The sequence below is a fragment of the Euprymna scolopes genome, chromosome 17 (assembly GCF_053919585.1).
Source record: "Euprymna scolopes isolate OS-2025 chromosome 17, ASM5391958v1, whole genome shotgun sequence".
NCBI classification, from domain to species: Eukaryota; Metazoa; Mollusca; class Cephalopoda; order Sepiida; family Sepiolidae; genus Euprymna; species Euprymna scolopes.
The window spans coordinates 80,051,280-80,064,459 of NC_136498.1; the positions used below are offsets into that span (position 1 = coordinate 80,051,280).

The 13,180-nt window shown below is 36.3% G+C and overlaps 2 protein-coding genes across 6 annotated transcripts in view; one reads left to right on the plus strand and one right to left on the minus strand.

The window, feature by feature from the left end:
• The window catches only part of LOC145296827 (protein CWC15 homolog A-like), a 70,348-nt gene extending 63,836 nt beyond the window's left edge, over window positions 1-6,512 (minus strand). For 3 of the 4 annotated variants that reach the window (XM_080142936.1, XM_080142938.1, XM_080142935.1), the window contains exon 1: window positions 6,243-6,378. The gene's annotated coding sequence lies outside the window, so the exon portion shown is untranslated. Of the gene's footprint in view, window positions 1-6,242 lie in introns of all 4 variants that reach the window. The other variant, XM_080142937.1, reaches the window with a different exon arrangement.
• The window catches only part of LOC145296826 (tyrosine-protein kinase RYK-like), an 82,886-nt gene continuing 76,079 nt past the window's right edge, over window positions 6,374-13,180 (plus strand). The window contains exon 1 of one of the 2 annotated variants that reach the window (XM_080142933.1): window positions 6,374-6,945. In XM_080142933.1, the coding sequence (XP_079999059.1) occupies window positions 6,828-6,945 (118 nt within the window). In that variant the 5' untranslated portion in view covers window positions 6,374-6,827. The remainder of the gene's footprint in view (window positions 6,946-13,180) is intronic. The other variant, XM_080142932.1, reaches the window with a different exon arrangement.

Consider the following 13,180-nt stretch of genomic DNA (forward strand, 5'->3'; position numbering starts at 1 on the left):
ATTTCCCCTCAAAATGATAGTGTCTCAATAGATCATGAAAATACATTTTTTATGTAATAGTACAGTAATATGTTAATAATTGTGACATGGCGATTAAGTAGATAACATTGCTTTTAGTTGAAATTGACATAAAAGCAGATAACATTAGTTTTTAATGGCAATTCAATTTTGCATCTTCCAACTTTCTTATTTAGTACTTAATCTAAAGAAACATCAACATTCTTTTTTGGTGAGACAACTACATGATGATCAGTAATGGTGGAACTTGAATAGAGCATAGTTATTTAAGAGGACAGCTCAACAAGAATTTATTTACATTGGACATGAAAACGATCATGTTATAATATTGGAATTCGCATTGTCTGGAGCACTTCCGCTGTTGTTTTTGAATGCCGCCCCCTTTTTATATACATGCATGATGTGTTAAAGGTGCAAGATGGGTTATATATGTCTCTAATTCAAGGGAAATTTTCCCGCAAAAAGCATTCTCAGAAACTCATGCTTCTGTGGATGAATCCCCATTGTGGGAAATTGGAATGAATTCCCAGTTGGGGACTTGTAAAAAAAATTACTAATTTCACTCAATGTTTTCATGGACTTTATAAGAACCCTTCAACCATAAGGCAATACAGATAATCATTATTCTTCCAAATTCTTGATTTGCCTCAGTCAAAAAGAATGGGCTTCTTGGAGAGGTCACTAACAGCTCTGATGGCATGCAAAAGCACATTGGTTCTTCAATTATGGACTGAATCGAGAAATCCATTCGAGTTTGCAAATTTCATCATATGAAAGACCTTTGCCAATTCCGTATTTTCAAAGGTCTTTCATCTCTGTAAAATTTCTTCACAATAGTCAGCTGGAGAGGAGCTCTACAGTTTCTTGTTCTACAGACGAACAGAAACTAGAAAGGAAAGAAACTATGAAATTTACATTTAGTTTTGGGCACAAATAAAGTGAATTAAATTAAAGATTATTGTAGCTAAATGAGCATTAGTTATAAACGTTTTAAAAGGGGGAACCAAGGTTTGGAGCTCAATTAAGCACCTACCATAAAAGTAATGATAGAGCTGAGATAGACTCGCAATGTCTCTTTTGTCAGAAAGAGGAGGTAGGGAGGCGATTCATCACAAGATCGAAAAAAAAAAAACAAAAAAAAACAGTAACATTTCCTAAGGTCCCAATCTCGTAAAATACACTTTTATTTTAAACCCTGATTAAAAAATGAATGTTATTTAACATGTACATCACAAATTGAATCCTCCAGGGAAATAATTTTCTTGAAATTAACTTTACCATTTATCTTCAACAAGTTCTTAAACAGCTTAATGTTGCAAATATTATCTTGAGGATTCAATCAATCAATAAGGATTTTATCACTCAATAAGGGACCTGTCCCTGGACTTTAGCCATCAAACTATCCCGAGCTATCTGCTGCCATGTGGGACCCATGTGTTGTATCAGGTCGTCTCTCCATCTCATTCTTCCCTTTGGCCTCTTATGTTCACGAAGTGTCCATTCGATTGTCCTGATGGACCATCTGTTGTCATGTTGTCATGTTGTCTGGCACGTGCTCTGCCCATCTGTTTGGATGCTTTGATGGCAGTATTGATATCAATAACTTGTATGTTGCCGGATCCAGATGTTTGTCTTTCTGTCTTATAGAGTGATGTCTAACATTATCCTCTCCATCTTCTCATGATATTCTCCACTTTTCCAAAAGCTGCCCATCCCAATGCTGTTCTTCTCTTTATCTCAGGGAGGAGATCTCGATATTTTGTAATTTTCTTTCCCAAGTAGATGTAGCCTTCAACTTCCTTAATGGTATTTCCATCAACAATTATTGGCGACTTGGCAGCATGCTGGTTTAACATTGCCTTTTTAGAAGTGGAATTGAACCCAAGATGCCCCGTTACAAGACCAGAGTAGAAGTAGACTCACGTGCTTGCATGATAGGCGAGAGTGGGCTACTTAAAGAAGACATTCCCAGCAACAAGTGTGTTTCCAAATATATGTCATCTTGCCGACACTTTACATGGCGCTGCTACAATCAACGTTGGAATATGGACAAACAAACACAGCAGACATTACTACAACGGATCCTTGAGCTACAGCAAAAGAACATCACCCTGAAAAGAGGCGGCAAGCCACTTACAAGGAGACGCAACAGACCTACTATAGAACCGAACTCGTGATGGTGACTGGGCGATATTCATTAACTCCTGGAATAGATACAAGGAGATGTGTGGGTTGACGGAGCCAACAGCGTTAAGAAATGAGCTGAGAACGGCCTGTTCCCCAGAAGTAAACAGGCTCGACATGGTAGGAGCAGAAATACTGAACTCCGTCACAGAAAAACAGCTGTTATGACACATAAAGATCTTAGCTGTCAGAAGCCTACACAAAGAAGTGTACTGGTAAGAATTCCATTCCATAAGGCAGAAGGAAGGGGAATAGGTTACGGACTTCGTGGCACGACTTCGATTAGTCGCAAAATTCTGCGACTTTTCAGTGACTTGTCCAAACGGGATAGGATGTGATCGGAAAGTCAGCTACTCCAACGATATGGTAACAGGACAAATGATGGCAGGGCTAGCAAACCTGGAGTATCAAAGCAAAGTGCTGTTGGAGGCTGCGACGCTTACAACACTGGAAGAAAAATTTAACAGGCTTGTCAGCCTAGAGATCATGGACAAGTTTATCCCCCATCTCCACAGTAGTATATACCCTACTACAACGAGCATACAGAGGTCAGGCCGCAGGCTGCGGCCTCAGAAGAACCGGACTGTATCAACTCCGAGAGACACTGAACCCAGTAAATGGTGTGGGAAGAGCTCACACACAGACAGCTCAAAAGGACAGGGGAAGGGGCTGCCCAGCAACAAAGAGTACTTGTCACAATAGCGGTTTGACCGGACATTTTAAAAGTCTGCTGAAAACCGAAACAGAGATCCAGCAACAGATCTACAGCGGGCGTGGTCGGAGCAGAATCCAGAACTTTCACTACCCAAAGACACAAAAAGGGTTGTAACCGGATGATTTGCCAAGATGGGCAAATAAAAAAGAGAGATGAAGCCAACCCGACAAAACCAAAGACTGTGCCGCACCTTATTTGGAACAAAAATAAGTTCCAACGAGGTACTCTTGATCCAGCACCAACCCTGACGGTAGAGATAACTTTGATTCCAGAGGCCCATGCAGAATTCAGGTGCATCTCCATAGGGCCAGCTGGCCTTCATACTCACCGTATTGATGCAATCGCAGACACTGGGGCACAGACATGCTGTAGTGGACCAGAAATCCAAAAAATTCTTAAGTTTCCAGACAAATATCTAGTACCGACAAATATCTAGTACCGAAAATTGGAGAAACGGTGCAGGTTGAAAACCAAGTTGGTCCACACTTGTGCTGATGGGCAAAGACGGGAAGGGTGGTGGAAACACTGGGGAACCGGCAGTATAATGTACACATTGATGGGAGTAACCAGGTAACCCATCGCAATCGCAGATTTCTCCGAAAAATAAACCCCGTGTAGATACCCCTTATCACCCGATACCTGAGGAGCCACCAGGATGTTGGATACCATAGACAACCTAACAGAGCCCGAAGTACCGGGACAATGATCTCCCATGTGTACAGATTAACACCAGCCCGAAACATTCGACACTCTGCCAGAACAGATGGAGGTGGATGGCACAGCTTCCCCCGAGATGATGGAGGTTGAGGAAGACCAACCGGTGCGTCATAGCAGAAGGGTGACGTGACCATCCAGGAAACTATCCCCACAGACATGGGGCACATTGCACGACTACTCCAGAGCTTCAAAACATTGGACCACAATGCGAGTATCTTGTGGCCCTGGAAGAGAGAGGGCGTGTAGAGGTGGAACTGAACCCAAGACGCTTACAAGACCGGAGTGGTCTTGGCATCACACTCCCATATAAGTAGACTCACCTGCTTGCATGAGGTGAGAGCGGGCTACTTAAACAAGATATTCCCAGCAACGAGCGTGTTTCCAAATATACGTTATCTTGTCGACACTTTACAACCTTGGTCTTCCCAAGATGTATGTTGAGGCCAACTGGTTTGCTCTTAGAATGGGTGTTGTTTAGAATGTCATTTAATTCCTGAGGAGAGTATGCCATCAGTACTATATCATCAGCGAAGATGAGGTGTGACAGGTGTTCACCATCGATGTTGACTCCCGTATCTTCCCACAATCCGACTGAGTATCGCCTCCTGGAGACAGACTGTGAAGAGTTTTGGCAAGATGTCCCCTTGTCTTGCTCCAACTTTATTATATTTTCACCCCAAACAAGGCACATTGCCACTTTGATGTAAGAGGCTACTATCAGGAACATAAGCTACAGGGGTACTATGTAGGGAGTTGGGCAACAAGATGTCAGTAAAGTTGGGGAAGCAGGGACCCGGAAGGGAATTCCAAAGTCTAGCGGTTCTGGCGAAGAAATTACTGGAGTAGAAGGCTTTCTTACATCTAGGGATCTCTACTGTGAAGAGGTGAGATTTATCTGCTTGTCGGGTTTGTCGGGGGAATTTACGTTGAGTGGGTACAAGTGCTTGCAGTTCGTCAGAGCATTCACCGTTAAAGTACTTGTAGAACAGGCAGAGGGATGCTACATTTTGTCGATGGGACAAAGACTGAAGCTTAGATGACAGTTCAGGACCTATCAGATTGGCGACTCTCTTTTGAACCTTGTCTAGGAGCGAGAGACTAGTAGCAGATGCACCAGCCCAAATATGACAACAATACTCCATACATGGGTGAATGGTGGCCTTATAGAGGTAGAGGATACTTTCGGGCGTTAGTAGCTTTCTAGCACGGTAGAGAACCTACCTTCTTCGCAGCGGTTCTGGCAGTACTCTCAATGTAATTGTTCCAACTCATGTTTCCTGTGAACGTTAAGCCGAGGAGTTTAAAAGATGCACTTTCAGATAAAGAGTCATTGGCCATTGCTATTGGTGGTAGAGAAAATTTCTTGCAATTAATTATTGAAGGAAACAGATTTAGTCTTGGCAGCATTGAATGTGACCATCCATTTTTGTCCCCATTCCACTACAGATCAGAGGTCATCCTCTAGTGTTTCTGCCATTTCTTTAGATATGTGTTCATTTGTTTTCCTGTCATGTCTGTTATAGAGCATGGTGTCATCAGCATATATACCCATCTAACAGCCGTCACAGGTAGTAGGTAAATCAGAGTTGGGTCTGGCGTAAAGGTTGCGAAATGTCAGAAGTCAAATAACACAAGAAACATGTGCATGTGCGCATAACAAGAAGTATAACCATCATCGGAACTTTTTCAAAGACACTCCTGGAAGGAAGTAACTTTCTGCCAGCAGGAGATATAAAACTAGAACCAAAAATGTCACTAGGTTTTGCAAAGTCAAAAGTGAAACCGACCCTCCCGCCGATCACCAACCTCTTCATGACATGTAAGTTGTTTAACTAATGTTTATTGTTTATGTTTCGCACAATAAGAAAGATCTTAATTGGAATTTTGAGCTCCTGAAAGTCCGAACGTATTATTATTCAGGTTACAAAATGTATAAATATGCTAGAAAAGTCGAGATTTTACAAAATGGAGTCTTACAGTATTGGAGTGGTGTTTGTATTGCTCATGCAGTCATGATTTTTGTTTTTATCATTTAATACGAAAAACGGTACTCATGCAGAATATGGATCGTGCTGAAATAACATTTAGAAACCCATTCTTAACATGAGAAGGGTGTGTATTCCTAGGGGAGGAGCAATTAACTATAATGGACTTTTTCCTAATAACAAAATAAACAAAAGATACTGTAAATTTTGAATCTAACTTACAAATTATATATAAAAAAATAGCACGGTCCTTATTCTGCATAAATACTCAATTTAGACACGTGTAATTTTGAACTATTCTGTACTTTCACCTAACAATTTAATGAACAAGATACCGTGAAATTTATGTTCAATTTCAAAATCCTATATAATAATAATAATAATAATAATAATAATAATAAACTAGCACTATCCGTATTCTGCATAAGCTCCAAAATTTCAACTAGTGCATCCACTTTGGATTAAATTATTGGATATTATCTTTGTATTGTTGCCAAATTCAGACAGACATTTAAATTTATATACAGTTTAGTTTAATAGAATAACCGTAAAGTGATTTTAATAATTTACAATTAAACACTACTTTATATAAATATTTTTAAAAATTACGAAATAATTCTTACCTGTAGTACAAATAATAATGAATAGGAATCCGGAAGGTTTTATGTAGGATAAACGCAACAAAAACAATCCTTTTAATATCCGGTTTGTGACTTCCGGTTTGTGACTTCCGGTTTACTTATCTACGTAAAGTGAAAAATGCTTAGAAGTTAAACATTAAAGCTATATGTTTGCTGGTCTTTGTTTTTAATTTTAAACACCATTGTGTATTATTATTATATTAAGAATATCAAAATATGAGCTCGAATAAAAGGTTGTCTCATAAACTCTTTACTGATGACTTCAAATTACCACCACCACCACTACTACTACTATAGTAGCTAGATGACAAATATAGAACGATGAAGAATTTTCGATTGTTTGTGAGTTAGCAGTGATATTATTAAAAAAAAGAAAAGAAAAGATAACAGCAGCATCCACTGCTGATTTTGTTTTTCAACTGCAGCATCCACTGTTGACTTTTTTTTTTTTTTGCAACTGCAGCCTCAACTGCTGATATTTGTAACTGCAGCCTCCACTGCAAATGATAATCTATTTCTTCATGGACGGTGACTGATGCTGGTTCGTGGTGGCCAGCCACTCACAACATGCCGTCTTCTACGGCCGTTCTTTTAACCACATTATTAGTTACTTCTGAATGGTTTTACTTTGTGGATACTCACCTTAACCTGTACATGGATTCAAAGGAAACTTACAAACTGCTGGGTAAGTTAAAAAAAAAAAAAAACAATTATAAACTTTTCACTTTCTTTATTTTTCTTCGTTTTTCTTATTCGATGTTGTCAAATGTTTATAAATTGCGTGTGTGTACAAGACGAGGTGGGAGGAACTGTTTTATTTATATAATTTTTTTTTTTATCGCACTTTCTAAAATTGAGAAAACTTGGATGCTATCACTTCCACTCATATTAGTTCTAACATCTCAAGATTATGCATTTTAAATCACATTATTTTAATTAGTCCTAAAAGAAGAAAAAAAGGTTGTAAATTCTGGACTCGGTATTTTTTTTTTTTCTAAGATTTTTTAAAGGTTCAATTGTATTATAGGAACCGTCGAAATATCTCATTCAATTCATTAGGTATTCGTATTCGCGCAAATATTAGATAACATGAATCTTTGATCCGACATTATAAATTTTGGGCACTAGTATAATTCAGCATCTCCATGCAAATTGTTTTCAGACGAACCTGAACGAGAATCACCCCCCGCCCCCATATAAATTAGAGGTTGAGGATGTTTATTCCGAAAGCCGTTCTTAACATAGGGAGGTTGGGGGTGTTTATTCCGAAAGTCGTTCTTGGAGGGGGAGGTGATTCTCATTCAGATCCGCCTGTTTTCATTATAGGAGAGTTCCATCCGTGTAAAGAAGAGTTAGCAAAGCCCCTCCCCTCTTCCCATGTTAAGAATGGCTTTCTAAATTTGCTTGGGGATGTTAAATTGCATGAGTCTCAAATGTATCCTTAAATAGCAAATGCTTATGCACTTATACCACACTATTTTTAAATATTTTTTTTTATTCATGTTAAATTCAAGTTTCACGATATAAAATAACAACGTTATTATTTTTAGCGCGGTAACAAAAGTGCTTAAGTACCAAATAACATTTTTAAGTTACTTTATAAAATGGAAATTCCAAATGCTTACTATTTCTCCCGTGAATTTATTACATTATCGATGTTTTTAAACGCTTATTTCTTCTTTTAAATATGTTAATCTCTGTTAAAATATGCCCCAAATTATTTTTGTCGAGGTGTAAGTAAAACTATTTTGGTACAAAAAAAAAACATGTTTAAATGGCCGCCAGCGATTAAAACATTGAATTAAAGTTACATGATCAACACTTTAAAAAGTAAGTAAGAACATTATTTTCTGACGATAAATACAATTTAAGATTAATTTTATCGAAAATGTGGGTGAACTGAACTAGGGAAGATATTTCTACAGTTCCTATAGTATGATAGAATCGAAATGATTCCTTTTTATTTTTAAGCATAACCAATTATCCTTGCAGTTTAAATATTACGTATATTTCATTTTTATTCTCTAAGAAAGAAATCTGTCAAATAAAAGAATCGTTCTGCAACGTGCCAGGTTTAAAAGATCACCATGATTATTCTTGTTCTTCTCAGAGTTAATGGCTATCCCATCTTTTTGCCCCCCCCCCCCATGTACCAAAATGATTCTTAAAAACCCCAAAACATTTCTTGTGTTTTTTTTTTCTTTCTTTAATTTAATAAAATTAATTGATTACTTATAAAACCAATAAATGATAGTGATAGTTGACGAGCTATTTTTTGTTTTATAAATTCTAACCTCATCTTCTGAATATATTTTTTCTTTTAATTTTATACCATTTATTCTTACAATAAATTCCTCCCTTGTATGTCCTGCTGCTAGAAAGACTTATGCTTTTTCGTTTTATTTCTCTGTTCATGATTTCTCTAAAAAGAATTGATCGTTTTAAAAGTTATTACATTTATTCTGAGTTTAGTCCCACAAGAAATGCAAATCCAATAATAACTATCTTTGGAAATGCGAACGTCGAGTTAACTCTTGAAATAAACAAGTAGTGTCAGTAGCTTTCCTGAAACTACTACTACTACTGACTCGTTTTCTACAATATGATTCATAAAAATGGACTTGTTGTTGATTCTAGGGGTCTTCATTTTATTCCAATCTAATAGACTAAGGGGATATTCATTTCTAGTGTGATTAGAACGTAGGTAACCAACCTTTATTTTCCATTGTGGAAAATTACGTATATTACATTTATCAAGTCGACATGCGACATTATCAAGAGGTTGGGTATTAACAACACTAGCTATTAATCTTAGCTCTTGCAATGTCGTTGTTGTCTGTGTTTTTTTTTTTTTTTTTTTTCTTCAAAAAGAATGTATGGAAGAATTCTTCATTAAATTCCGCTCTAAAACTGAGATATTGCAAACTGTATCTATACTAAAATTCCAATATTAAAAAAGTAAGCATTGTAAAGTTTATAGTTCAAAATGTATTAAAACCTTTTAAGACTTTGCCTTCACTTTTAGTACAAACATTGCTTTTATTCATGGTTCATTAGACGAAGCATATCTTAGCATTATTGCTGTATATGCCTAGGGATTTTTATCCTGGGCTCCCAAAATCAAGAGATTAGACGATTATTCTTATAATGACCTGGCCCCTGTTGATTTGGCTGAAGAAGTTAAGTTCTGTGCAGTTAGTTCTAGGAGGTCCATATCCACCTCCCCAGACTGTGCTTTAAGGGGTTAGTTTATTCCTAACCGCCTAAGGCGCCCTCACCGGAGAATGCCAACGGGGCTGCCTAGGCACTTTTTGCAGGTCAGAATGCCTCTTCTAGAGGACGCTGACTTTTCAATCTCACTTTCCGACCCTAGTGCCTAAGTTATTGCAGTGGACAAGAACTATCATTGTATAGGCCTATATATTGGAGTTTTGGTTGGATGGATTTTAGTATTTTTTTATGAAAATAGCTCCAGACAAGACGTGAAGCCACTTGATATAAGGAGCTAAAAAGAAAAAGAAAATGCTCGCGTGTATTTTTTGTTTTTTTTCGCTTATACGTAACTTAAAGTTACTCACTTTGATGAATATAATTTTATTTTTGTGTGCATAGCGTTTCTAAAAGTAAAAAATTAACACCTTTCACTGACACCCTCCTTCCTACCAACAAGATTCTACATTTTTACATGTGATAGTGAACACTCTGAAAAACATGGCGGTAAGAAAAAAAAACAAAAACAATTTTAGAATTAGCATCAGACATAAATTTAACGTAAAATCATCCCTCCTTTCTGAACCAATTTTTTTTTTTTTTTTCATGGGCACCCTTTTTTTTTATCATTAACCGTAAGTTCGAATGCCAAGGCGGTAAAATCACACGTAGTCGCTTAAAAATGTAGGTATCCCATCTAAAGGAAAACAAAACGCACGACATTTATGGTTAAAAAAAAAAAGGGTTAACTGTCCGGAAATTTTACGTTAAATTTATGTAAAACGGATCTCTCATTCTACTTTTTTTTTTTTTTTTTTTTTTTTTAGTATTTATACGTAATCGCCTAAAAAGTAGAATTTACTTAGAGTGTGTGGTAACGGAGGGTGTTAATCTATAATAATATCAAAATGTCATGTTCAAATCATCTCGTATCTATGTAAGCACTATTTATGGGAAATATATGTGTAAACAGTAATTTGTATTCAAAGAAAATTTGTTGAACAAGTACAGAATCCCCCCCCCCGCCCCTCCTTAACCTTAAGGTTTTCACAGTAAGTCTATTAGTAGTTTAACATGCCTATTAGGATTGCCAGTGCAAAGTCGTGTGATAAAGTTGCGAAAAAAAGGGCTGCTCTATGCTCATTTATCTTCAAGATTACGATTTTGAAAATAAAAATTTTGGTAAAATTTTTTATTCTTGTTGAATTTTTCGCACTTGTAAAACTTTAAATCAGAAATTTAAATTTAATCAAGTAAACCATGCGTGTACACCCCACCCATTGTCGCGGCGATTACCACGTTTATGTGGGGGCATCTCCTTGTTAGGCATTTTTTGGTTCTGTTCCAAAAGTGTTATTTTTGGAATCAGCACCCCAAAAAGCTCTCAAATATAAATTTTCCTCAAAATGGGACAATATCATTTTTTGGGAGGCAATTCCATGACATTTTCAACTCCACCGACACCCTTGTGTGTGTGTGTAGGGGGGCATATCACGTTTGTTTGTTTTTGTCAGATTATGTGCATTGTGTAAAAACGAATGAAGGAAGTTTAAGATACAAGAAGCCCCCCCCCCCTTCCATTTGTAGGTATTTGGTTCATTAAGACACACTCCACACTCACCTCATGTGATCGCCAATATTTGAAGTACGTAAACAATCTTTGATTAAAAGAAATAGATCGATGTTAATTTAGATATTTGTGAAAAGGTACAATTTTTCCCCTGTTTCGTACAGAATTCAATTTTCTGAAAATTGTTTGCATTTCTGGTCATATCAGTTGATGTAAAATGTCATAAAAAATGAATAAATCAATTTTGATAAAATTAAAACCAAACGGTGACAAAAAAATTAGACCTTTCAAAAATGACTCATCTCGCTTTCTCACTAGTCTAATAATAGTAAAAAGTGAAAACCAAAATAAATATTTTATCGGGCAACTAATGAGGGAATTTTAGATATAGAAATTGTCATTTTGAGGAATTTTACTCGTATGTGGGAATGTTATAGTTAAGGATTCTCTTTCTTTCTTTCTTTTTTTTTTTTTTTTTTACAAAAGTGTTATTTTTTATTTACTTTTTTTTTATTCAACACTGAATATATATTTTTTTACCTTCTCTCCTGTAGGTTAGACACAAGACCATGTGAAATTTAAAAAAGCTTGTGCACTCCTAACAACACCAAATAAATAAATAAATATGTCCGAACAACTGTTGTCATTCTGCGGTAGGTTAGCCTCAGGTGTAGCAATAAACTAACCCCTTCCTTCTCAAAGATAGAAAATGAAGTCTGAGAGAGTGAATAATCTCCTAGAACTGCATAGAACCATACATCAACTCTAATCTAACTTCAAAATGGCTCCGACTCTGTCAGACTGATGATTGAAGATGTATCTCAGCTTGTATAACACAGTCTCTATTTTTATCAAAATTGAACAATATATAATGAACAGATCCCATATCGTTTGTGAGGGTATAATTTTTCAACTAAAGCTTGAAGTAAAAAAAAAAAAAAAAAAAAAAAAAATTGATCTCAAATTTCATAAGATATCGAGCTATAACAAATGTATAAGTTTTTAGATATTAGCAAAAGATTCAAGTTATTTTTCCATATATGAGCGTTTTATACCCCCCTCTCGGTGTAATCCAGAATATATTTTTATTTTTTGTTGCAATCGTCACTAAATGAAATCATGTAAACAACCATTGTGCACAAATGTTGGTGAATTTTGAGCAAAACAATGCGATACTGTCAAGTGGAGCTACTTTGATATTCGGAGCTATAATAATCCTGTATCAACCTGTATTTTTCGTTTTAATAAACTTTAATCTGTTTGATGCTTAAAAATAAAGCATGGTACATTTGTAACATATTTTGTGTGTCCCGGCAATGTTGAGCTTGTGCGGGAAGTTCTTAGAAATATGCTTGCCAGTATGATTGAGGACAATATTTTGCCAAAGGTGAAAATATCACAAAAACAGAGAGTAAAAATAACTCCATTAACAGCTGATATTGCGGATTCACATTGATCTACGTCCGATCTGAGAAAATGCAAAAGTGTTGTTGATTGTTACAGCTTTGCCTAGTTATCTTTTTTTTTTAGCAAATTTTTACAAAGCGGGTTTATATGCCATTAGATGTATGGCAGGACTACTATGGCAATTTGTTTGTTTTCTTTTTTACATTAAAAAAAATGTATAAAAAGCTGAAATAAATTTTTCTTCATTGACAAAATCAGACCATATTTTAAGTAGCTTCGGTTGATGATATTTAGTTTGTGAAAATCTGCAGATTTTGTCAACCTGGAATCTGAGTGATTGGCGGAAACATAGTCATTTATAGATGACGTCAAATTAACAAAATTGATAATCCTTCAATAAATGGTTCATTGAATGGGACTTAAACCTTATGTTGATAAATGTTACCATATTGTAATGCATTTTCCTTCTGATTTGGCTCTCGCTTTCGGCAATGACACTGCTCTGCTCAAGGAGGCTAACAGAACAAAAGATCTTGGCCTTCTGGTCAACTCGTCTTTCAAGCCATTTAAACATTGCATTCAGGCTGCACTCATGTCTCCCTAGTCAAGCCACTGTTAAAATATAGTGTTCAGACCACTGCTCCACATCTAATATGTGATATTCAGCATTTGGATATAGTTCAAAGATTGGCTACTCGAATGATGAAAGTTCTATCAGATATTCTCTATGAAA